This window comes from Hylobates moloch, unplaced genomic scaffold (assembly GCF_009828535.3).
Source record: "Hylobates moloch isolate HMO894 unplaced genomic scaffold, HMol_V3 SCAFFOLD_29, whole genome shotgun sequence".
Classification (NCBI taxonomy): domain Eukaryota; kingdom Metazoa; phylum Chordata; class Mammalia; order Primates; family Hylobatidae; genus Hylobates; species Hylobates moloch.
This window is the reverse complement of record NW_026652304.1, coordinates 1388362-1414251: the sequence shown is the minus strand read 5'-3', so window position 1 is coordinate 1414251 and position 25890 is coordinate 1388362. Positions and strand designations below refer to the sequence as shown.

Here is a 25890-nt window from a genome sequence, read left to right as displayed (position 1 = left end):
ATGATGGGTACCCAAAAATGTTATCTGAATCCACATCTATCTGCAGAGGTAGGACTATAATCTCAGTACCTTGTCTCTTTCTTAACCCCATCCATAACTACATCCAATGTCTACCCTTTCCCAAATGTACTATAAGGGATTACAAAAAAGAGGATACAGAATGTCTTACAGAAAGAGAAACACACACTACAAAAGCATGGCATTTTTGACTGGCTTTATCTTGTTCATGCTGAAACATACGTAGCAAAGGATTAAATGTGTAATATATAAAAACCCATGTAAATTAAGATGTAGAAGAAGAGAGATAATGCACAATTTAAGAAATCTATATCTAATATGCAAAGTAGTGGTAAGTGCTCTGGAGAGGAATAGTCCAGGGCAGGTGGTACAGATTGGCAGTATAGAATGAGGTAGATCTCTGTGTACTGACAAAATAAAACATCTATTGTGTGGTTATGTTTTGAAAGGTTACACAGCAAACTGGTAACAATGGTTACCTCTTGAGAATATAGGAGAATTTGGATGGTACAATAAAGGAAATTTCATTTTTTACTCTGCATAGTTCAATTATTACCTAATTTTTAAAAATCAGACACATGTAATTTTTTTGTAATAAAAAAGTAGAATTTTAAAAAATGGCAGGAACCACAGCAGAGCTTGATCTTTTTTATAGCACCTTATCTATACATTAACTCATATCCAGTGTCTTAGTGCCAGTGAAAATTAAATTGAACTAAACAAGTCTCCTTCATGTTGTCCAACACTGCCCGTTTGTCAAACTCTCCAGTCCAGGCCTTCCCGCTCCCCACTCATCTCCCCAGTGGCCACTCCATACACCGTGAATTACAGAATTCCAAAGCAAGACAACTAGAATCATGGCTAGAATCATTTTTAGTCGTCAATATGGTGTCAAATCACGTTCCATCTTCCTTCACAATATCTCTTTCATTATTATCAGTCTTCTTATCTGGATTCTTTCTACTTCTCTCCTGACACCTTAGTTTGAGCATAACAACCCAGAGGTGTTATTACCACAACTATTTTCTGGAAGCAGTGTTGACTAAAGTGCTCCTTTACTCAAAATGTCTTTATTCAAAAACTGAACTGAGAATTTGGCACAAGTCTCATTTCTCCTTAAAATTCCTTCATAGAACTTCTTAGAGTGCATAACCACATTCCCTCTTCCCAATTACCAGAAAAAAAAATCCTTAAAAAACACACAAAAAAATTGTCTATCAGGGACAGAGTTGTTCAAATTCTCCTTTGTTTTAAAATATCTTTATGTTCCCAGGCTACAATTAGCTTATCAATGCTAACCATAGTGAAGGTAGACAAAAAGATTCTCTTTCTGCTTAAACAACATTCTCAATAAAACTATCAAACACCCTGAAATGGATCAACATACGGTTGATAAAAATTTATTGATCTAAAAGAGATACGATCATCACGGTTGCTGTGACCCACACCCATAATCCTAGCACTTTGGGAGGCCAAGGAAGGGCAGATCACTTGAAGCCAGGAGTTCGAGACCAGCCTGGCCAACATGGTGAAAACCCATCTCTACTAAAAATACAAAAATTAGCCAGGCGTGGTGGCATGCACCTGTAATCTCAGCTACTTGAGAGGCTGATGCCTGAGAATCACTTGAACCCAGAAGAGTGGAGGTTGCAATTAGCCAAGATTGTACCACAGCACTCCAGCCTGGGTGACAGAGTGAGACTCTGTGTCAAAAAAAAAAAAAGAAAGAAAGATAAAAAAGATCAGCTTCTTACTTTTCAGAACAAAATTAAGAGATGATAGTGAAAAAGGTGAATGAACATACAGAGCATGGAATTATAATGCCTATATTTGGCATACTTACTGTATTAAAAGCTAAATATAGATAAGTATTATAGCTGGGTAAAAAATACACTAAAATGAGGCTATATAAACTTCAAAATTCAGATTCATAAATTCCTTCTTAGGCAAACAGGACGTAGTGTTAACAGTCAAAATAAAATAAACTTTAACAAGAAGAGAAGAGGGATTCCTCTTTCCAAGGATGACTTAGATTCTAAATCTATAACCAAGTCCTTTTATGACATGAATTATAAGGAAATAACTTAATGTCATGAGCCTGAAAATATCTATTAAAGTGGATGTTTTCTACACCAACAGACAGACAAGAAAAGCAAATGTAGTGACTCAGACATCAGGCCTTATTAAGTCTTGGAAACATCTCCAAAAATCACATCACAAATTAAAAAAAATATATGATTAACATGTTCTCTACAGGATGAGTTACAATGTTTTAAATCCTTTCCTAAAAGCAAAAGGAAGAAAATGAACCCAGCATATTACATTACTGATGAAATTGTGCTGTGTGCAAATAACAGTTCTTTATAGATGTTCAGTGGCTTTTCTGATGGATTGCTTACTACACAGAAGGCAATATATTATTAAATAAAATTCAATAGAATAAATCCAATGGGTATGTACACACACTTTAAGCATTAAAAAAACGCAAAATCTTTTCTATTAACCTTAGTCATTACCTTTGATCCAAACATGTGACAGGCCAAATTGAATAGATACCCTCATTGAAGTGTTGGTGATTATCAACATATACAGCATTTAGGTGTCCTTACTTTTAAAGATCGTAATAACATTAACTATAATAATCACTATCATTCATTTAGTGCTCAGTATGAGCCAGGTAAGGTACCACATGATTCACTATGATTATTTCATTAAGTCCTCACAATGGCCACATGGAGGTGGTGAAATTATATACCCACTCTACAGATGAGGAAACTAAGGCTTAGATAGGATAAGTTAACCAGGTCACTTGGTTTACCATGATTTTAACTTGACATTGTCTTATTTTAGAGGCCCTGTCCTTTTTAAACTGCTCATTTAATTATGCATTATACATGCAATTGGAGAGTGAGAGAGAAAAGTAAATTGTGGGAGGTCCATATAAATCTACATTTTCCAAAACTTACTGTGTGATCAGTATGTGATCTGTATCCAACTAAGGGCTTAATACACCTCTTGGAGATTTTATCTCATGGCAACTTGCTTGGATCAGCTAAGATAAATCAAGAGTATCTTTCTGGATTGGTTTTTCCCTTCCATAAAAGAAGAGATACCAATCTTAAAAACCATTTTAGAGTCTCAGATTAGGGAGTGGAACCTACCCTTTGAATTTCTGTATGGATTTATAAAGTCATCACATGGCTAAGATTTCATACTGGTCATTAATCAGAATTCATAGCTTAGACAGTCTTATTAGACTTTACTTTGTTGGGAGGTTGTCCTGAAAAATTAAATGCTGAAAATTGGGAAACTTTTCCAGTTTGTGCAAGATAAGACAAAGTCTTAAATAAAACACAGAGGATCAAAATACTGCAGGGTATTATTTCATGATCTTTGCATTATTTGATTTGTAGAATAACAATGGGAGGAAGTAGTACAACGACTAAAAGGTTTTTTGGTTCGTTTTTTTCTAACCGAACTTACTTTCAACAAGAAGGCTAGTTTTTTCTTCTGTTCTTCCAGCCGCATGCTGGCTGATTTCCATTTCTCTTGGATTTCAGTGAGTTCGGCCTGCAAGGCGGCCTCAGCGCCACTGTCCGCCGAGAGAAGGAGTTGCTTGCCAGCCTCCACAGTCAGGATGTAGCTGCCTTGTTGCCGCAGGAACACCTTTTCTTTGAACTGAAAGGAATCATAGCTTTTTATTTTCTCATTCTTTCTTTTATCGTTTCCTTCCTATGAGGATTTTTAAATGGCCCTAACCTTTGCCCTCTTTCATCCAGCAAGCATTTACTGTAGTGGTGCTTTGCACATGCATGTACCAGTGAATAAATGAGTGAGAATACAGTGGAGACAGGCTTAGTTTCTGTCTCCAAGGTAAGTACAATTGATGCAATAAGATAACCACTCTCTAAGATTGATGCGTGGGAATACAAAGGGACGTCTGACCCAGCAGGGGGCGCATCAAGAGGCAGAGAGGCTTCCTCAAAGCAGTAAAGGCTGAAGGAGTCTTGCGAGACATGAACTTCACCAGATTAAGAAGGACCTGGTGTGGTGAGATGAGTGTGATCAGGAGTGGAGGAGAGGACACCTTCTCACAGAGAAATGAGGATGTGCAAATTCACTATATGAGAAAAATATGATAAATTCAGGAAACTAAGTATGGTTTTCAGTGGCTGGAGTGTAGACGGCATGTGAGAGAGTGGTAGGAGATGAGGCCAGACTACATCTTGCAGAAATGTGGTTTTTATACTAAAAGTAACTAGGGTTCACAGAAGAATACTGATGTTTGGATTAAAGTTTTAATAAAAGCACTCAGGAATCAAGTAAAAGTAGAATGGAAGAAGGGTATGCGTTGCATATACTAAGATTAGGAAGCTATTGTCTATCTGGGCAAGAAATCACGAGCACCTAACCAAGGCAGTGGCAGCAGGGATGTAGAGTTGGGGAGATTAGATAAGGGGGTGATAGACAAGGAGAAGTATAGCTCTCAAATTATTCTAGGATTCCTAGACTAATGGCACTTCCTGGAAGTGTGATGGGAAAGGGAGAAAAGTTGGTCCAGAGATCACAGGTTCTGCTGGGACCTACAGGGTACAAGGCATCTGTGATGCACATAGACATAAACCCAAAAGGTGGTTGGAACGAGTCGAAAGTACAGCAGGTAAATATGACCAGAAGATACCGACATGCCCCTTCTCTGCTGGTAGGGGGCAGCTGAAGTCATGTCTGCAAATGAGGGCTCGAGGAGAAAGGAACCAAAGAACAGTGACTTTAAGGGGAGAGGAACCCATTAGATACACTGGGAAAAACTCACTGGAATGACAGGAGGTATCTGTCTGAGATGCTAGAAGCCCGAAGGTAAGGGGCAACCTGGAAATGAACAAAGCACTCAAACAGGACAGGGCTTCCTGTCTTCTTTGGAGTATTTAAGTTACGTGTTTAAATTGCTCAAGAATAAAATGTATGCAAGCAACATGAAGTTTTTCTTCGCTTGCCATTACCTTTTCATCCCTGCCGGGATTTAGTGAGCTGCAGCAGGCCATAGAGTGTGAAGTATAAGGAGCCTTTGTGAAAGGCTGGGGCTTACTAGCATTTCACCATTAGATTTGGGCTTTGTATTGCAATCATTTTGTATATTTCTATTGACATTTGAGAACAATGTTTGTCCCAGTTGCAGTGTCATTCTAGAGTCCTTTTGAAAAACTGAGGCGAAGGTAAAGTGTGCGGTGGAAATGCCTAAGAGGTGTGAGAACACTGTGTTTTGCATCTTACCTGCACTTCATCAAAGAGGGTCCTTGCTTGTTGCAGTGGTATAGGAACACTTCCGAGACCACTCACGGGGAGGTAGGACACTTCAACCAACCATTTACGAAGCTTTTCTGCCATCTCCCTATAGCGCTGCCACTGGCGAATCTGGCTGTCAATGATCCCCCGCCTCTGCTGGGCCCTGCGAATCACTCCCTGCCATTGATTACTGAGGAGTGTCAATTTCAGGTTGAATTCATCCCTAGTGAAGAAATAATTACATGGTAAAAAACACTGTTATCTTGGATGCAGTTACGCAATCAGCCAATGTATACACTGTCAACAACCCTAAGCCCTGAGAAGTGATCCAGGGCGGTGGTTTTCAAATATCATGCCATGATCTCTTACTGGGTTTTGCAATTAATTTTTAAAATTAAACTACCAGTGTTTGCAAATGGTGAGTGTTTTCATGTCTCAGCATAGGTTGAAGGCAAATACACAATAAGGTCATTGTCCTTCACTGTCTCCCTGAGAGCATGAGAGGGGAGGAGTGGACAGCTGCAGGTGCAATGGGAATAGCTGCAAATCCTAAGAAGCTCCATAGCAACGTGTGCAGCTCGTGATGGTGATGTCGTCTTGTGGGCCACACTGCAGGAAAACGTGTGGAACAAGGCTTATGTAGAACCTCTGTCTTCAGTTTAAACCATAAGCCACTTGAATCAAATTATGTAATTTAAAAAGATTTTTTAAAAACTGTACTCCATAAACTCTGTCAGTATTCCCTCACAATAAACAGCCCCAACCTTTAGCAAATCATTCCAGACATTCCTTTGAATTATCTCTTCTACATTGTAGGCTGACTTCACTTTATTCTTAGAAAGATGAAAACTTGTTATCATAGTCTGTACAAATGTCATTAATATATTTAGAAATAATAAATTTTATTTAAGATTTCTCAAGTTCAGGCTAAAGTATATTGGATCTTCTAACGTGTTCTTACTTCTCTGTTTCTTAGCTTTAAAAAAATATGGGTAGTTCTTTATTAAGTTTTATTTAATATTTAACTTATGGCTCTAGAACTGGCTAGTAAGGGTCTGTCCCGCATCAAACAGAATGAGTTTCTATGTAGATTACAGTGTTATTCACACATAAAGTGCAAGTAATGTTGCATTTTAATACTAAATACTTGCACTTCTCTATTATAATAGTTTTGCTTTTCTTCCTCAGATATACTATCCTCTTCTCTTGAGGGTAGCATCAACTTTGAATTGGACTTACTATTCTGAACTCGTATCTTCTTGAAACTTCCTATTACCCAGAGCCACTATAAACTTTGATTTTGTAACCAAATATCCTGTTAGTCCTAGAAACTTATTTAATGACTCAACTTAAACAAAACCTAACACATAGACAACATCAACAAAGCAAGTATTAAAATAAAATGTACTAAGTAAAGCCTCTGCAAAAAATTTCGTATGCCCTCTCATCTTAAAAATAGATTCATAATGGGCTGGGCCCGGTGGCTCACATCTTAAATCCTAGCACCTTGGGAGGTCGAGGTGGGTGGATCACCTGAGGTCAGGAGTTTGAGACCAGCCTGGCCAACATGGCAAAATCCTGTCTCTATTAAAAATACAAAAATTAGCCGGGCATGGTGGTGCGTGCCTGTATTCCCAGCTACTTGGGAGGCTGAGACAGGAGAATCACTTGAACCCAGAAGGCAGAGGTTGCAGTGAGCCGAGATAGCGCCACTTTACTCTAGTCTGAGTGAAAGAGCAAGACACTGTCTCAAAAATAAATAAATAAATAAAAAATCCATGTGATAGCTACTTAGATTTTGATGATGACTTCTGTTTTTGAAAGGAAATTCTGCTGTATTAATCAATACACTAGCATTCAAATGTGATGAATTAGGTTCATGGTACTTCCCTAAAAGTTACAAGCATCTGTCATCGCAGAAAATGTACAACTCCAGGACTTGAGAATACCGTATAATCTTGCTTTCCCTACCAGGCAACCATCCAGGGCCTCTTAGGATTCCCCACCCTCTCTTGATACAACCAAGCTGTCCCAAACTACCTGCCAGCATGAGGAATTACTTAAAACATGACACTGTTCCCTGTGCTGAACTTGAAGCTCTAAAAAAACGTAACTCAGAAATTACCTTTCAGAACACAATACACTTGCAATCTGGGGACTTCTTATTGTCAGTAGGTTCTAATCTGATTTTTTTTCCTTTCAACTTTCAAAATTCTTTATCCTCAAGTCTAACCTCCCATTTTCATCTCTTTGGTGTATTTTCCCTAAATGTTAGTACTGAAAATTTAATAGATGCTGGCTTGCATGTGAGTATTTAATTTTTATTTTACTTAATGACTCAAACATTTATAATATTGTTATAAAGTTGGCTAAGAAATGATATAGCAAAAGATAAAAGTTAATTGTATTTGAATTTGTTTTATTTTCTAGGCCTTAAATTCTCAGGAAAGCTCACATTTAAGTTTGGCTTACTTAGAATAGAATAAATATAATATCACATTCTGTTGTTCCAAGCTTAGCTATGAAGATCTTTTATGTACTTCCAAAGAAATATCCACTTAAAACTGAAATTGCTTCTACAACATTAAAGACAAAACTCCCAATAAAAATAATTTATTTTTTATTTTTTGAAAAAATATCAAGTTAATTTTAGTCACAACTACTGGTTCCTAAATATGAGAAATGTATACATATGGAATAGAACACATGAGGCTAAAACTCCAAATATCACCACAGAAAGTAGATTAGATAAAGTAAATATTGTTCCTAGGAAATGTAAATGGAGTATGAAATTGTCATTTCACATGCCATAAATCTGGGGAGAAGCTAAATTTTTACTCTTCATTTTTAATAAAGAGATAATTTGCTATTGTAAATGAACAGGAAGAAAGATTTCAGGCGGCATGTAATCTGACTTAAGGTAGCAAACCATTTTCAAACACAGAAGAATTCTCATGGCATGAGAAAGCTGGCTGGTATGATCCAGTACTGACTGAAAACCAGACACGGGCTCCAGGCCTGATTCTGCTGCTACTTAGTTCTGTGACCTTGGTCAAATCAGTTCACATTTGTGGATTTCGGGTTTTTCATCTATAAGTAAGAGAGATGGGCTAGTGATCTCTATGCTCCTTTTACAAAAAAAGTCTGTAATTATGTGAGAATATTAGAAGCATCTGTTTACAAACCATTGATAGGTCATTGATATGGTTCATGCTGATCTATTCATTAATTCCATTTCCTATAGATGACTAGTGAAGGTTGGCTAGGTGATTTCCAATTACTCTATGCCCTTCATATAATATAATAGCAGTTCTCTAAAAAGATTCAATACTCAGTCATTTCAGAGATTGAGACAAGCTTCTCCTCCAATTACTGAGGCTCCACTACAGTTCAATTGCCTCAGGAAGATTGGATATATGCCCTCTAATCTGCTCATTAAAAAGAAAATGACTAATTTACTGGAACCTTTCTTTGTAATAATTTATCAAAGATCCTACCTGTCATCAACTTGACCTTGTTCTAGAAGACGTTGCCCATCAATAATGATTGAGTGCAAAATCTGCTGACGACTGAACATCTCGGCTTGAAACAACTACGATTTAAAAAAAAGACGAACATAATTTAGAGTTCCTAATTTTAGTGACCGGTTCTCTGATAACTTTCCAAATATTCTAGTTTTCACAAGACTATGAAAGCTATCACCAGCTGAATCAGAAAATGTGTGAAATCCTGCAGTTTAGAAATCATTTATTTTTAAATCATCAGTTAAGATACACTTAAAGATAAAGTTTAGTGTTTGGTTTACTAAAACTAGATGACTAAAAGTAGAATTATATTTCTCTTCTTTCTTTCAAAAACACCTAATGAAGTAAGTTAATGCACAATTTGTTTTCTGGTTTGTGTATAAAATAAGGTCCATATTCAAAACATAGAGAATAGCTTAGGACCATTAAAGAAGTCAAAGAAAAAAAAATAGCCTAGTCTTTTTCTGTCTTTTAAAACTCACTGTTTTTAAGTTTTAATCAGGTTAATAAATTTATTATTTATTTTATCTATTTTAAAAAACTCAACAGAAGGTCCTTTGAATTATTTCTACTGTTTTTTAAACAACTTTATTGAGCAACAATTCACATAGCATACAATTCACTCATTTAAAATGTTCTATTTAGTGGTGTTTATTATATTTACAGACTTTACAATCATTACCACAATCAATTTTAGAATTTTCATTGCCCCAAAAAGAAAGTCCATCCTCATTAGCAAGCATTCCCCATTTCTTCCCAATCCTCCAGCCTTCAGCAATCACTAATCTATTTTATGTCTCTATGGATTACTTACTCCGGACATTTCTTATAAATGGAATCTTGCAACATGTAGTCTTTTGTGACTGGTTTCTTTCCCCTGGCATAATGTTTCCAAGGTTCATACATGTTGCAACATATATCAGTACCTTATTCCTTTTTATTGCGAATAGTATTCTATTATATAGACATATCACATTTTATTTATCCATTTATCAGTTGATGGACATTTGGGTTGTCTCCAACTTTTGGCTATTATGACTAATGCTCCTATAAACAATGTGCTTATACAAGTTTTTGTGTGGACACATATTTTCATTTATCTTGAGTATATACCTAGGAGTGGAATTGCTGGGTTATATGATTACTCTGTGTAACTCTATATGGTAACTCTATGTTAACTGTTTTCCAAAGCAGCTTCACCGTTTTACATTCCCATCAGCAATGTATTAGGGTTCCAATTTCTTTACACCCTCACCAACATTTGCTATTTTTTCACTATAGTCATCCTTGTGGGTGTGAGATGCAATCTCACTGTAGTTTTTTTTCTATTATTTCATCATCTGTCAATTCAATAAAACTGGATTTAAAAATACCTTAGATATCTTTAAATTCTCTATTTAAAAAATTCTGAATTAAGTTTTTCTTTTCTCTTAGGTAAGACCTATCTCTCTATGTGCATATAATTCATAAATACACAAACCGACTTAGTTATACCAGTAAATAGCAACATAAGGACTAACAGTGGGCAAATTTATTTATTTACTTTGTGTATATAGTTCTTCTCCCTCTTTGTTTCTTAAGAAATAATTATAATGCAATTTAATCAAGAGGTACACCTGGAGACATCTGATAGATTGATTTCCTGGTATAAAATTCATATATGCTCTTTGAAGATCACAAAATTTTTAAAGACTTTTGATCAAAGCATAGTCTCTTAAGCAATTGTCCTTGGCAATATTAAAGTAGTCTCTAACCCAATTTGAAAATTGTCTAACTATCTATACACTTTCCACCAACTTTGCCTGTCTCGAGTAAGTAGCCTTTAACCACAATTCTGGCATTATACTTTACAAGGAACTGAAGGTTGACATGTGCTTATAAACAATCATGGAGCAGCGAATAGGACTACATTTTTTAAATTAAGTTATCAAAACCTCAAGCTTAAGAAAGAAGGCAAAATGTGCATGTATTTAGACACTCGTGCAAAGGGCATGATTTTAATTCTCCCACACAGCATTTCGTAGCATCGTCCAAGGGCCTAAAAATTTCTTATTACCCCTAAATCTACTGATACAACTTACCTCGTGTGCTCTCTGCTGTTCCAAAAGGTGCTGGTAATTTCCTGAAATCTCTACTGCTAACTTTTGTTCTGTCTGAACTAGGAATTCCATCCACGTTTCACATTTTTCCAAGAAAGTCTGATGTTGTAGCAAAAATGACTGCAACTTGCTGAAAGAACAAAGGGCAAGGAACAATGATTATTTCGCTGCTTATTCCTCCATCTCTAGCATATAAAACTAGATTAGATAATCTCTGTGCTCAATTCTAATTGGACCACCACAAAGCTTTCATGTTAGGTGGTAAAATTTTTTTAAAAAAGAAGAAAGAGGCCAGTTGCAATGGCTCACAACTGTAATCCCAGCACTTTGGGAGACCGAGGTGGGCAGATCACCTGAGGTCAGGAGTTGTAGACCAGCCTGGTCAACGTGGTGAAACCCTATCTCTACTAAAAATACAAAAATTAGCCGGGTGTAGTGGTGCGTGACTGTAATCCCAGCTACTTGGGATGCTGAGACAGGAGAATTGCTTGAACCTGGGAGGCGGATGTTGCAGTGAGCCGAGATTGTGTCTTTGCACTCCAGCCTGGGTGACAAGAGTGAAACTCGGTCTCAAAAAAAAAAAAAAAAAGAAGAAGAAAGAAAGTTGAAAAAATGTAGAAGTTTTAAATGTACCTCTTTTAAAATGATAAAAATTATGTATATACTTTTAATATATTCCTACTTAAAAGAGTTTTCTGATTAAAGTGCTATTTAGTACATTAAACATGAGAAACGACTTTACAATTTGAATTTCCCACTTTTAGTTCAAATTTTGTCAGTGTTATGGGAAAGATCAGAATTTATAAACATACACAAGTCATGAGCTTATATTCTATTGATACATTGGTGCTATGGTGTGAATGTATCCCTTCTATAATTCAGGTGATAAAACTTAATGGTGAATGTTGGTAGTATTCTGAGGCAGAGCCTTTACACGGCGATTAGGCCATGAGGACTCCTTTGTGAATGGGATTAAGGGTCTTATAAAAGAAGATTCACACAGCGTTCAGCACTGTTGTCCTTCTGCCTTCTACTGTGTGAGGACACAGTAACTCTCTCCTCCTGAGGATGCAGCAAAAAGATGCCCTTTTGCCGGGTGCGGTGGCTCACGCTTGTAATCCCAGCACTTTGGGAGGCCGAGGCGGGCGGATCACGAGGTCAGGAGATCGAGACCACGGTGAAACCCCGTCTCTAGTAAAAATACAAAAAATTAGCTGGGCGTGGTGGCGGGCGCCTGTAGTCCCAGCTACTCGGAGAGGCTGAGGCAGGAGAATGGCGTGAACCCGGGAGGCGGAGCTTGCAGTGAGCCGAGATCGCGCCACTGCACTCCAGCCTGGGCGACAGAGCGAGACTCTGCCTCAAAAAAAAAAAAAAAAAAAAAAAAATGCCCTTTTGAAAGCAGAGAGCAGCCCTCACCAGACAACTGAATTTGCTAGCACCTCAACTGCGGACTTCCCAGTCTCCAGAACTGTGAGACTGTTAAACATTTCTGTTCTTTATAAATTACGCATTCGGTGGTATTTTGACATAGTGGCACAAACCAGACTAAGACAACTGGAGAAACCAAGACATCTCTTGTTTACTCTACCTGAATCTTTCTGTGGTCTGAGAGGAGATCAGAGACCAATGGCGGTTCAGATTCTGCATCCTTTTGATTTCCTTATCATTCAAGGGTAACCTATATCCAAGCTCATTTAGACGGTCTAAATCTGGAGCCATGCTGCTGAATTTTAACATCTGTCCCTAGAAGCAAGATTTAAAAGTAGGTTTAGCACCATGGTCAAAAAAGTCAAAGCTTTTTCAAAGTGCGCAGTGAATTTCTGATTTCAGGAAGTAGCTGGTCTTCGGTCTAGTGGCCTTTGCATTTCTAGGTCACTTAATTACAATCTCTAGGTGCAAATAGTGAAAAGCCAAATCTCCTATTCAGTCTAAACTGCTGCTGCTGCTGCTATTGCTACTCAAGCTACTCATTATCCTTTATTGACTACTTACATGTATTCTATTATTTACTTGATGTATTATTTACTTGTATGGATTATACATACAAGTATATTATTTACTTTACACGTATATTATTTGATTTTTATTACATGTATTACATTACATATACTATTTACTTGATTTATTTACTCATATGTAATTATATTACACGTATTATATTATTTACTTGATTTATTTAATCATAGGCAATTCTTGACAGAACTGAATAAGGATGAAAATTATGCTGATAAGTAAAAGACCTTACTTCTTAGCATTTATGTTTAATTTGTTCATGCTAATTTCCTCCTTTATTATTCACAACTAATAAAAGTTATAACAGTGATAGCTAACGTTTATTGAACACTTACTATGAATCAAGCATTGATGAGGGCTTTACAAGTAATAATTCATTTTATCCTCAAAACGATCACATGAGATAAGTCATGCTGCTATTCCCTCTTTATGAGGGAGGAAAAGGAGGCACAGAAACTAAGTAAATTGCTCCAGGCCACCCAGCTAGTAAATGGAAGAGGGTAAACCAACCTCCTTGGGTTCTTGCTAGAGAAAATAAGATTTAACTTGAGCTATGAAGTGACCACACATTGCCTTAAGAGCTCCAGTTTTAGGTCTCTGACCCCCCCACCCCACAGCTGGTGAGACTCAACCAAAAGAGCAATCTATTCTTTCGGATCTTTTCCCTCCCTTCAAACACAGGACAATGTTATCGGTTCTGGTTTTCCCATGGGTGTTCTTATCTCCATCTAGGAAATTGGTTACAGGAAAGAAAAAATGTCAGGCCACCTTTGGCTATGTGTGTGTCTTCTCTTTGCATGTTCTGCAAAAGACTCATGCTTTCCGAAGAAAGAATAAATCTCAAGCATTGAAACCAAAATATAACTATTAAATGGCATAATGTCCATGGGTAGACATCAGCAATGAACAAAATAGCCATGGCACAGTCATTCCCCTCATGGCACTTACAGGGAGTAAGATACTATTCTAGTAGTCGAAAGCGCAACAGTAGTCCCCTACTCACAGGAGTGTAATTAAATGACATCATAGAGCATGGAAGAAAAACAACAGTGTGCTATGAAAATGTGTCACTGGGGGGCCTGGCCCTGGACAGACAGTGGAGACTTTCCTAAGAGAGTGACATTAAACAAAATGGCTAGGACTTTACTCTTTTTAGTGCAGAGTAGGCTGATGAGGACAAGAAAACAAATCCAGAGAGAGGAAATGTCACGTGTACAGATGTTGGGGTGCACAGATGTTGGGTAGCACAGTGGTGCTGGAGTGGCTGGAGGGAGATGGGCTATGGTGCAACAGAGTAAGATCCTCAGGAAAGGTGGAACCAGGATGCCGCCTTGAGAAGCCACATGGTCTTTTCCCTAAGAGCAGTGGGAACCCTTGAGGGCTTTAACGAAGGGAATAATACAATAAAATTTTCATGTCTGTTGTACTATTTTGCTTACTTGATTGAATGTTTAAAATCATTCAGAATTGGCAGGGCACAGTGGCTCATGCCTGTAATCCCAGCACTTTGGGAGGCTGAGGCGGGCAGATCATGATGTCAGGAGTTTGAGAGCAGCCTGGCCAACATAGTGAACCCCTCATCTCTACTAAAAATACAAAAATTAGCAGGGCATGGTGGCGCACGCCTGTAATTCCAGCTACTTGGGAGCCTGAGGCAGGAGAATTGCTTGAAACTGGGAGGCGGACGTTGCAGTGAGCCGAGATCGTGCCACTGCACTCCAGCCTGGGCAACAGAGCAAGACTCCATCTCAAAAACAAAAACAAAAACAAAAACAAACAAACAAAAAACATTCACAATTAAGTAAAACCTTTTGCTTTTTCTTTTTAAAAATTATTAAATTAGTCTAGGCACAGTGGCTCACGCCTGTAATCCCAGCACTTTGGGAGGCCAAGGTAGGTGGATCACGAGGTCAGGAGATCAAGACCATCCTGGCTAACATGATGAAACCCTGTCTCTAGTAAAAACACACAAAAAAATTAGCTGGGCGTGGTGGACAGCACCTGTAGTCCCAGCTACTCAGGAGGCTGAGGCAGGAGAATGGCGTGAACCCGGAAGGCGGAGCTTGCAGTGAGCCAAGATCGCGCCACTGCACTCCAGCCTGGGCGACAGAGCAAGGCTCCATCTCAAAAAAAAAAAAATTATTAAATTATTTTTGATGGACAAATTATAATCGTATATATTTATGGAATATGATATGATATTTTCACACAATGTGGAATGATTAAATCAAGCTAATTAAGTAAAACCCTTAAAAAGAAAGAAAAGGTCATTCTGACAGCTAGGAGGAGGGGAGGTTGGGTGAGTGGATGCAGATCTGTGGGAGGCGGCTGTAGGGTCTCAGAGAGATAGAAGTAGCTTGAGCTAGGAGTAGATGATGTTAGAAACAGAGATGAGAGGTTCAAAAGTTAATAGAGAGGTGATGGACTGGGTACAGGAACATGGAGAGGGACCAGCAGTGGAAAGGAGGAGTGAGGTGGTTTCCAGCGGTGGAAAGAGGGAAGAGTGAGGTGGCTTCCAGGAGTGAGCTGGGAAATTAGCCTGTGCCCACTGCCAGCACACAGTCCACTGTTTGCCAGAGAAAGTCTCACTGAGGGCTCACTCGAAAGAAAGCGTGGGTCTACATCAGCTTTGAGTTTCTCTTAAGATCTTGAAAACAGGGCTGGGTGTGGTTGCTCATGCCTGTAATTCCAGCATTTTGGGAGGCCTGATCCCAGGTGATCAGTTCAAGACCAGTGAAACCTCATCTCTACTAAAAATACAAAAATTAGCCAGGAGTGGTGGGATGCCCCTATAATCCTAGCTACTTGGGAGGATGAGGCAGAATCGCTTGAACCCGGACAGCGGAGGTTGCAGTGAGCCGAGATCACGCCACGGCACTCCAGCCTGGGTGACACAGTGAGACTCCATCTCAAAAAAAAAAAAAAAAGATTTTGAAGACAGATGGTAAAATATCTGGGACTCAGATATGAACACACTTACCTTAAGTTCTTCCATCCTTTCCTGGATTGTGGAGAGGTCAGATGAGTGGCTAGGGTCCTGCCCTTGTAGTATTTCTTCAGCTTCCACTATCCAGGCCTCCAAAGCTTCTAAACTCTTGGCAAAGGTTTCATAATCAAGAACTCCAGCCTTTTTTTCCACAAAAGAAATTGGTATTTCAGTAAAAAAAAAAAAAAAAAAAAAATTGGTATTTTAATAAAGTCTGGTAAAAGGGCAAGTGGATATTAAAATTATTTTTCATATTCTTGTGTCAAATTGCCATTCTCAAGACATTGTTCCTATAAAAAAAGCTATAACAATTTAAATCTTCTTTATGTAATTTTTCTAAAAACTAGAATTATTTCTATGCACCATAAGTCAGTAACAATTACAATTATTCTTCAAATACATGATCAAACAACACATCTGAAAAATCTTCTGATTCTTGTAAAAGTCTAAGTTAAATAAACATGAATATTCATATTAAAGCCACTTAGTGTTTATTAATTGAACAGACCATGGTGGCAGGCATTGGTTTAGGGGCTTGCATCTTAAACCAATTTTAAAATTACTTTGCAGAGAACAGTGCAAAACGTCCACCTTCCATCGTCCCCACCAGAACTTCCAAGTTTGTTTACTTGTTATTTTCTTTAGTCTTGAAGAAGGCACTGTTGCAATGACAAGGAATTCTTTTTCTGTGTTTGTGCCCAGATATTAGAGAACACCCAATTTATAGAAGATACTAAATAGGAGCTCTGTACCTGTAACGAAGCCTGCTGTTTGCAGAGAGCCTGCTCCAGGGCACACAAGTGTTGACTCAAAGAGAGTTGATCCGATTGAATAGCTGATGCTGCTGAAGCATCCACTTGTTGCTTCAGTTGCTCTCCCAGCTCATGGAGAACAAAGAGGGAATCTTTAACTGTGCCCAGTCCTTTGAGGAGGTCCTATAAAAGGTGAAAATATGCCCACTCTGAAGCATGTTTATACTCCTTATCATAAACAGCAATCGGCAAAGGGCTACACATCTAGAAACACACAATTCCTACTGATCATATTATTATGCTAAATAAACTTCACCTGTGGAAAAATGATCACACACTGAACCCAATTTTTTAAAATGCTATGTTCATATTTTAAACACACATTATATACATATAACCTATGGATATATATAATTACTCTTTTGTTAGTAAAAGCTATGTAGGTTCATTACAGGACCTTGAGGAAATGCAGAAAAGCATACATAAACAAGAAAAAAAAACCATGATCCAAGAGTAGAGCCAATAACTGGAAACATTTTGGCAGTTTTTTTCCTGCCTCTTTATGTAATTCGTATCAAATTGAAAACAAAATGTTGTATTTTTCCATTTTCTATTATTATTATACACACCAGGAATTTGTCAGTGGTATCTTCTATATGTGTGATCATGTTACCGCAAGTACAACAACCTCCTGTGTCAGTAGGGTACAGAACACAGTGATGATTTTGGTGAGCAGGGGGTAAGAGTAGCCTGTATTCCCATTCTTTTCCATGGGATCTCTTTGCCTCCACTTTCTGTGGGACCCTCTTACAGGTTAAAAAATATAAGCCAATGGAAACTCCGTGTTTCTGCTTTCTATCCTATCATTGAGAGATAATAAGTAACTGCTTCTGCTACCTGTTGTTGGTCTCCCACCCAGTCATGCTATGCCTAGGCAGTGACTTCTGTGAGAGAAAGAAGAACAAAGGGCTCTTTACGCTTGACACAGATAACAGACAAGGTGTATGTCAATTCAGGTGTATTGAAAATGACAGTTCTTATATATATAAATTATGTGGATGAAAAAAGCACTGTATTATCTTTATTTTAAAATATCCATCTTTAGCTTTAAAGTGATTATTCAGGTTGAAGATATTAGGATAGGTTAAACTTTTATTTACATAGTTTTTATAGCTTGCCTAATTCTAATAAACTGATTTGGAAAAGTTTATAAAAAGATCCTTGTAACAAGCTCTTAAAAATAAAGACAAATAAGGACAAACAGTAAGAGCCATGTAATGCTTGAAACAAGAGAAGAGCTGTTCCTTAAACCCTTAAGTAGGTTATTGGCAGCTATAGTGAAAAAGAGAATTATTAAAAAGCCATTAAAAGAAGTATACCAGTAAATTAGGAAAGACTTCTTTCTACCATTAATATCTTAGATGAAACCATTGTGTAGATGCTTACATAGGAGTTAGTGAATGTAAATGGACAACATCTGGAACAGAAGATTTTTTAAAGATAGAACACTATTCCCCATATGGTCATGTCTTATATTGACCATCCCAGAAAACACAAAGAGCCTCAATCTTTCACATTGACTAAATTCCACTAGCAAAAATGGGAAAACAACTCATTTTAAAAAATAAAACAATGGGAGGAGACCTCTTAGTCTGATACACGTGCACCTGTGTTCTGAAAATCAGGCAGGCTCTTTGATCCTAAGACAATTATTTTTGGGTAACTGTCTCCCATAGAGAGACATACCAAAGCTTACACAAACCAAAAGCTAAACTTGGGCAGTCTAAGAAGGGCATGTGGGGAAAAAAAGATAGCTCCTGAACATACGTTGCAATCTTGAATCCATGTAGCAACTTCATCATCGGCGATGTCCTTGTTTGTGGCTGCCTTCAACAGCTCATTGGTTCGATCCTCCTGCTGCTGAACTGTTGAAGCACACTGTTTGGAGTACTCCTTGTATCTTTGCCAAAGCTGAAGTAGGGCCTTGCTGGAGTGTAGCTGCTCAGAAATCTCTTCCAGCAAGTTATTCCATCTGGAAATAATAACCAACACTGATGAGCAGATTACCACCTCTCACCAAATGTTGATAAGTGCTATTTTATTTTTCATGATCCTGGTTCACGTGAATATAGACATACTCATTTCTAGTTAACATAATAAAAATTAATGTTTCATATTCATAGTTTCAGGGTAGGTAATGAGGATGATGGCAATCTTTGGGTGTACAGTACTTCTAATTCTTTCTAAATCTCTTCACTACATTTATTTATCCTTAAATTCATGTTGTGAAAGAGAAGTTTAAAGGAATAGAATCTATGTAGCTCAAATTCAAAATGTCATTAAGTTTTAATTATATCATTATTTATAATAAGGCTGTGATATAAATAGTGTGTAAAGTTAACATACTCCATACCTCATGTTGACTTCTTTCAGTGTATTGGTAAGAGTTTCTGTAACAGGTGGGTGACACTCTTTTAATAATTGGTTGGTGATAGAACCAAATTTCTGTAAGCTCCTTTCCTGTTTTTCCAGATCGTCTTGGAGATTCTGCCCAAAGAAAAAGACCCACAGATGACATAACAGGATCTAAATTCTAATAAGCAAGTTTAAAAGGAATTTGTATATGTTTTCATAAATGTGTACATACACATGTATAAACCAGGCATGACTTAGCACCAGTGCTTTATCAGCTTTCTTTAGATAATCATTTATTCTCTTTTTTAGGATTTTGTTATTTTGGCTATGAGAAGAGGTTCTTAGCAATGAAGGCTTCTTCTATTGGCATTTGCATTTTGCTGAAAAAGCTCACATAGGGTGCCCTTGTCCATTGTCTGGTAGGAAGCTGCCAGAGATGGTAAATTCCTCTTCAAAGGGTTTAATTGTGTAATGTCCTTGTCCTTGGTTCAGAGGCCTCACCTCCTTGTACTTTCTTGTTTCTGGCCTGTGAGCAGCCCTCCTGCTCTTGTTGTGTCCTGACTTGCCCAGACATATCCAAACATGCCTTGTGCTGTAACACAGGAACCACTCCTACCCCCTCTCTCCCTTGAGAATCGCATATTTACCCTAATTGGAAAAGTTTAAGTCTTAGCCAACTGGGGTCAGTTTAGATTGTGCGGTCCAACCCTAGCCAACAGGGGAAGAATGCAGGGATAGGGACTGCGTTAGGGATAAAAACTCCTTCTCTCCTTCAGCGGCCAGAAGCGTTAAGTGGCACCCTCCCGCAGAAGTAAATTTGCCTTGCTGAGAAATCCTTTAAGTGCTCATTTTCCTTGCTACCCCAAGCTCTCGTTTCCAACAAAGCCATGGCAATGGTGTATGTAATGTGCTATATGCCAAACTGTGGATCTCTTTGACACTCAAAGCCAAAGCCAGGTCTCTATTTTATTACATACCTAGAGTGCTTCTACCACAAACTCCCAAAGATGAAGACTCTAACAAGGCGCAGCTTTGCCAAGATTTGTCTCTGGGTGTTCTTCCTTGCCAAGAATTATTTTTAACTTAAAAAAATGATTTTCAATTGATAAATAATAATTGTATGTATTTGTAGGGTACTATATGATGTTTTGATATATGTTTACATTGTGGAATGAATAAATTAAGCCAATTAACATATAATTACCTCACATACTTATCCATTTTTGTCTAGCAAAGTTGAACTCATAGAAGTAGAGAGTAGAATGGTAGTTACCAGGACATGGGATAAGGGATTAGATGGGGAAAAGAAAGATGTTGATCAAAAGGAATATAGTTTCAGCTAGACAGGAGGGATAAGCTTTAGTGATCCACTGTACAGAATGGAGACTATAATTAATAATATTGCATTGTATATGTCAAGATTGCTTAAAGCAAAGAATATTTATCAGACAGGTTTGGCATCGTCTACCAAGCCTATCTAAATAGGCTTCTACCAAGGACCAGTAAAGGAACTGAAAGAAAGTTGTTTCTCTGGAAATAGTGCTGAAATGACAGACTCAGTTCTTCATAAAACTCCACAGGTGAAGTAGGCTACAAAACTCGAGTACAATTTAATGCCAATATCTGATTACCCTCAAATGAAAACAGTCAAGGAAAAGACCCTTAATCCTTTCATGCCTTAAGACAGCTCTTGCAAGTATTAAACATAACATATATTAAACTAAAAAGCATTTCTAACCTCCTCAAAGTTATAAGATGTGCTTTTAAATTTACTATCCTCAAAAGAAGTTTTAGGGATCCTTAGTAACAACAATTTAAGGGTTAAGAAATTATATAGACAAATTTGTCCTTCCTCTCTCCCACCCTACCCTAAAAAAGATATTTCCTTAAGAAAGTCAGCCGGGCATGATGGCTCACGCCTGTAATCCCAGCACTTTGGGAGGCCGAGGTGTGTGGATCATGAGGTCAGGAGTTCAAGACCAGCCTGGCCAAGATGGTGAAACTCCGTCTCTACTAAAAATACAAAAATTAGCCAGGCATGGAGGCACATGCCGTAATCCCAGCTACTCAGGAGGCTGAGGCAGAGAATTGCTTAAACCTGGGAGGCGGAGGTTGCAGTGAGCCGAGATAACACCACTGCACTCCAGTCAGGGCAAGAGAGTGAGACTCTGTCTCTAAAAAGAAGGAGGGGAGGGGGAGGGAAGGAGAGGGAAGGAGAGGGGAGGGGAGGAGAGGAAGGCAGGCTGCATCTGAGGTCAGCAACATAGAAGCTTTGATTGGCTGGCCAGGGAGGTGGACTAGGTATTAGCAGGGCACATGCTGGTCTCTTGTTGGCCTCCCATCCCTTAGGGGCCTGCCCTGCACATCCCATAGTCTGTGTTCTTTAGCCAAGAAGAAAGAGCAGTGACAGGTGAGAGTGGCCCGGTGCACAGGAGAGTGGGGGCAGCAGCAATTTGAGGGTGGTGACCTGAGACAGGAGAGAGTGCTACGTTGAAGACAAACATCAGGGATATCATTTTAGATGGACGCAATGACAAAGGACCCACAGGAAACCAAGCAGTAAGTGCTAGAAAGGAAGATTCTGTGGACACGCTGGGTAGACCACTGATATTTTACTGAATGGAAGCAACTGAATGGTTTAAACATTTACCACTTTTGCCATTTTTCTCTTTGTTTTCTTTCGAACATTCCTTAGAATATGTTTGGAGGTGCAGGATAAGAAGAGAAAGGGAAGACAAAAGGCAGTGACAATGAATCAAGGAGGTTCAGTTGGGCATAAAATCATTGTATAAAAGACAATGTGAATATTTTTTACAACAGGATCTTGGAAACCATTTAGTTATATACCAGCTAACCCAGAATTTGGCACACACAGGCAAGTTTGCTTAAGTAACAATACACAGGTAAAATTAATTTTAAAGATCTTAAAGAAATAATTCAATGTAAACAACATATGGCAATATTTCAGGATGATGTCTCCATTTGATAATTTTTCAGTTTTCTAAAATTAAAATGAACGTTAAGGAAGTGTTAAATTAATTCCTTACCTGAAGATTGTCCACCTGAACTTGCACAGCTTCTAAGGAGCCAGTCAGCAGACGGAATCGGGAAAGAGAGTATCTGGCCTCCATAAGGTAACTGTTTATCTTGTCAAAGGCCACTTTGTGATTACTCCATTGGTCAAGCACTGATTTCAGCAGTATCTTTAATTGTCCAACCTTTTGAAAAAGACAAACATTGCTTATAATTTCATAATATCTAGAATGATGGAATATATATTCAATTGATGGGAAAATATTAATGTCTAAGAACTTCATCAGGGTTTCAGGTATCATAAACAAACAAAACTAAAAAGAAAAAGATTTAAAAGGTAAAATGTATCAACTTTGAAATTTATGCCTTCCACACTTTAAACACTTAGTTCTAAGTGGAAATGCTTAAAAGGGTAACTGATATATATATATATATATATCAGTATATATATATCTATATCAGTATATATATATATATACATTTTTAAGTTATAAGAGGTTGACACTTTTAATAAAACAGTTTAAGAATTGTATTAAATGAGTGTTTCAAATGCATTAACTCATTTAATCCTCACAACACCTTATGAGATAGGTATAATCATTATCCCCATTTTATAGATGAGAAAACTGAGACACTAAGAGGTAATGAAAATTACCCAAGATTATACTGTTAGAATGTGAGAGATTTCAATTTGAATCCAGGTAGTCAGGTCCCAGAAAGTGAAATCTATCTATAGCTATAACAATACCCCTATCTATCTCACATGTGCGTAAACACACACACACACTCAGATAAATATCTTAAGACAAAACATCTAAGATATTCCTTCCTTATAATTATTTATCTCTATCAGAAAAGTGTTCAGTTTGGTCTTTATCACTTAGATACAGACATCTATCCGCTTTGTATATCCTTTCCCAGGCTGGAGACAGATGTTTGAGAATGATCTATCACCATGGGAACGGATGAGATCATTAAGAGAGTAATGTTTAAAATAAAGGATTGTTCTAGAAAACACCAGAAACTAGACTTAAAAAAAAAAAAAAAGAGGATAACGAAGTGGACTTAAAAGTACAAAGAAATAATGTATAGATTTGATTATTTCCTCCTTTACTTTAGGAAAACCAAAACCCAGAGTTTGGACAGAGCTGGCAAACACGGCCCTGGAGCTGGCTTTCTGCGAGCAATATTACCATGTGATCTAAATTCGCCCAGGTTTGGCTGAGCTCTTGCAGCGTGCTCATGACAACGCCAGAGACGTCTTCTTTCTTGTTCTGAATCAAAGCAAGCCCATTCTGCTCAATTTTCTCTACTTCTTTTTCTTTTGCTTTAATCAAATCTTCCAGATCCTGAAAGATTTAAAAAATAGTCACTTTAAATTGTTCTATTACAGAACTCTGGGGTGCACTGAAATTGGGTCATTATAGTTTCCTGTCCTAAAAACCTTTTACTAATCCAAAAAGTTTCTCTTTCAGAAGAGGCACTCCACAGAAGTACTTCTTCCTACACTCAAATGCAAAAAAAAAGTCCTCTTTTTACACACGGCAAATTAGCATAACTTTAAAAAAGTAAAATTTGATATTCTACCAGATAAGGAAATGGTACTACGTAATTTTCTCAAGAGGCTGTGAGGAAAGAAATACATGTCAGAAACTGTAATATTATTTGTATTATTAAGTTCATATATGTTGGTATTCAAAAAGTTACGCTGCCTACCCCGTAGGAAGAAATGTGATAGAATGTGTATTCTGGGCCCTAGTATCTGAGATTTAGTCACATTTCCGCTACTATAAAGCTGAGTCACTTTGGGTAGGTGAGAAATTTCTACTGGGTCTCAGTTTCTTCAGATGGGAAATCAGAAGACTGACTTCAGATGGGAAAAGATCATCTGTATGATCCTCTCTCTCTAAAATACCCTGAATTCTATGTGATTCTGAAAGGCTTCAGGTTCCTTTGATGAATCAACTCCTCATTTTCTTTGGGATATGCATTCATAATTGTCAGTATAAAATGTTCAAGAATGAAAGGCAAAATGAAGAAAAGATCTGGAGCTCATACTGAACCTGTATCATAACCCTAATTTCTATTTTAATGCCATCTGAAAATTTGAGAAGCTCAGTGAAGCAGGCTGAGACTGCTATCAACATTTTATAAATAAATAAATTGAAGATCAAGTCATCTGACCCGTCTTGGGTAAAAGAGCTGGTGAGGGATAGAGTGGGGATTAGAACCCAGTCTTTGGAGCCTATGGACTCCCAGCCTGATGCCAGAAGGGAGTCAGCTGAACCTCAAACTGTGGAGGGAATATAAATCCCATGTTGGGGTGACATGAAAAGCCAGGCATTAAGGCATGGTTACAGTCCCATATTCAGAAGTATACCCTCAGAACTAAAAATAGATTTGCAGTTCTTGGAGATTCAAATGGAAAAACTTCCCAAATACTTTAACTTTGGATAACACCTCAATTGTATAAAAAATATTTTCACCTCCCTCATGATCCATACATGGGTAATAAGATTGAAATTGGATAGTGCTGCTGATAAGGTGTTAGTGAGGAGTCCAGTCTCTGTTATACTAATTTCAAATGTCATGCCTCTTTAAAAATAATTTTTGCCTCTTTTATTTCTGTTTCTATAATGGTTCAACTTGTTAATCTCTCTCTACCTCATTTTAAAAATAGTAATAATAAGACATTTTCTGCTTACTCCAAGGGGATAAAATTAGGTAAATATATATAAAATATATTTTAAGCTGTCAAAAAGTAGCTAAATGTAAGATATTATTACGTTTAGCCATTTGGCAATGTGCCATGTTTCAGTGCAAATTTATTTATTTTTCTCTATTGAATTATCATGAAGCTATTTTTGTTTTGGTTAATTAGACACGCATTTGGCAGCTTAAAGTGATCATTTTTGTTTTTCATATTGTTCTCTTATTTCCACTTTATAATTTTGTCACTATTTTGACAGCTTTGATAATTACCAGAGAATAAATATAGTGATTACTGGGGTTAGAGGTCCTTTGTGTAGTATAGAAAATATCATTAATTTACTATTTAGAACTTTCCTATTTCTGTAAAGAGATTAAAAGACCAGAAACAATCTTTCCAATATATCTTTAATATGATTCTAAAATTCAACCATTAGAAATTGAGTTTATCCTCATTTTTCTATGATGTTAACTTTTTCTCAGTGAGGAATATTAAATGAATGTTCCATTGCTTAGAAACTATTTCTAAAATGCCCTGCACATGTATGTTTGCAGAAGAGCAAAACCCATGAGGGAAACAGGGCTGAAATATATATTTTATAAAAAATAAAGGTGTGTTTCCCTTGCTTTCAATAATAATTAAAAGATGATTCTGTTTCTGATCAAAAAAGGAAAAGGCCAAACCTACCATTTTTAAAAACAATAAAACATTCTTAACTTCGATTAATTCATAAATATCAGTTTTATGTTGGTTTAAATTAATAAATCACCTATAAAAGACTGGGAAAATACTCAAGATTTTTAAAACAAAATAAAGCTGGAATCCAGTCACCAATTTAAGTACACTGGCTTGAATTTCACACTTTGGTCCAAAAACCAATTTCTCAAAAATGACAATTGTATCAAGACTTGTAGTATAGCCAAATAGAACCTTCCGTTAGGCCATTGTGATTTATTTATATGCAATGTCCCAAAATAATTATATGGGCTGCTTTCATTCTGTCTTTTGTTTCAAGGAAATGACTTTTCATTTGAAATCATGAATCGGCATCAGTACA

General features: G+C 37.4%; 1 protein-coding gene across 1 annotated transcript in view; it reads right to left on the bottom strand.

The window, feature by feature from the left end:
* The window catches only part of LOC116463206 (nesprin-1), a 532426-nt gene that overhangs the window by 88984 nt on the left and 417552 nt on the right, over positions 1-25890 (bottom strand). Inside the window, exons 115-125 of the mRNA XM_032146204.2 lie at positions 23317-23472; positions 22138-22308; positions 19089-19222; positions 18503-18707; positions 16676-16858; positions 15918-16064; positions 12513-12667; positions 10907-11054; positions 8799-8893; positions 5290-5524; positions 3502-3696 (exon numbers count right to left, since the gene is read on the bottom strand). Of these exons, the coding sequence (XP_032002095.1) occupies positions 3502-3696; positions 5290-5524; positions 8799-8893; positions 10907-11054; positions 12513-12667; positions 15918-16064; positions 16676-16858; positions 18503-18707; positions 19089-19222; positions 22138-22308; positions 23317-23472 (1824 nt within the window). The remainder of the gene's footprint in view (positions 1-3501; positions 3697-5289; positions 5525-8798; positions 8894-10906; positions 11055-12512; positions 12668-15917; positions 16065-16675; positions 16859-18502; positions 18708-19088; positions 19223-22137; positions 22309-23316; positions 23473-25890) is intronic.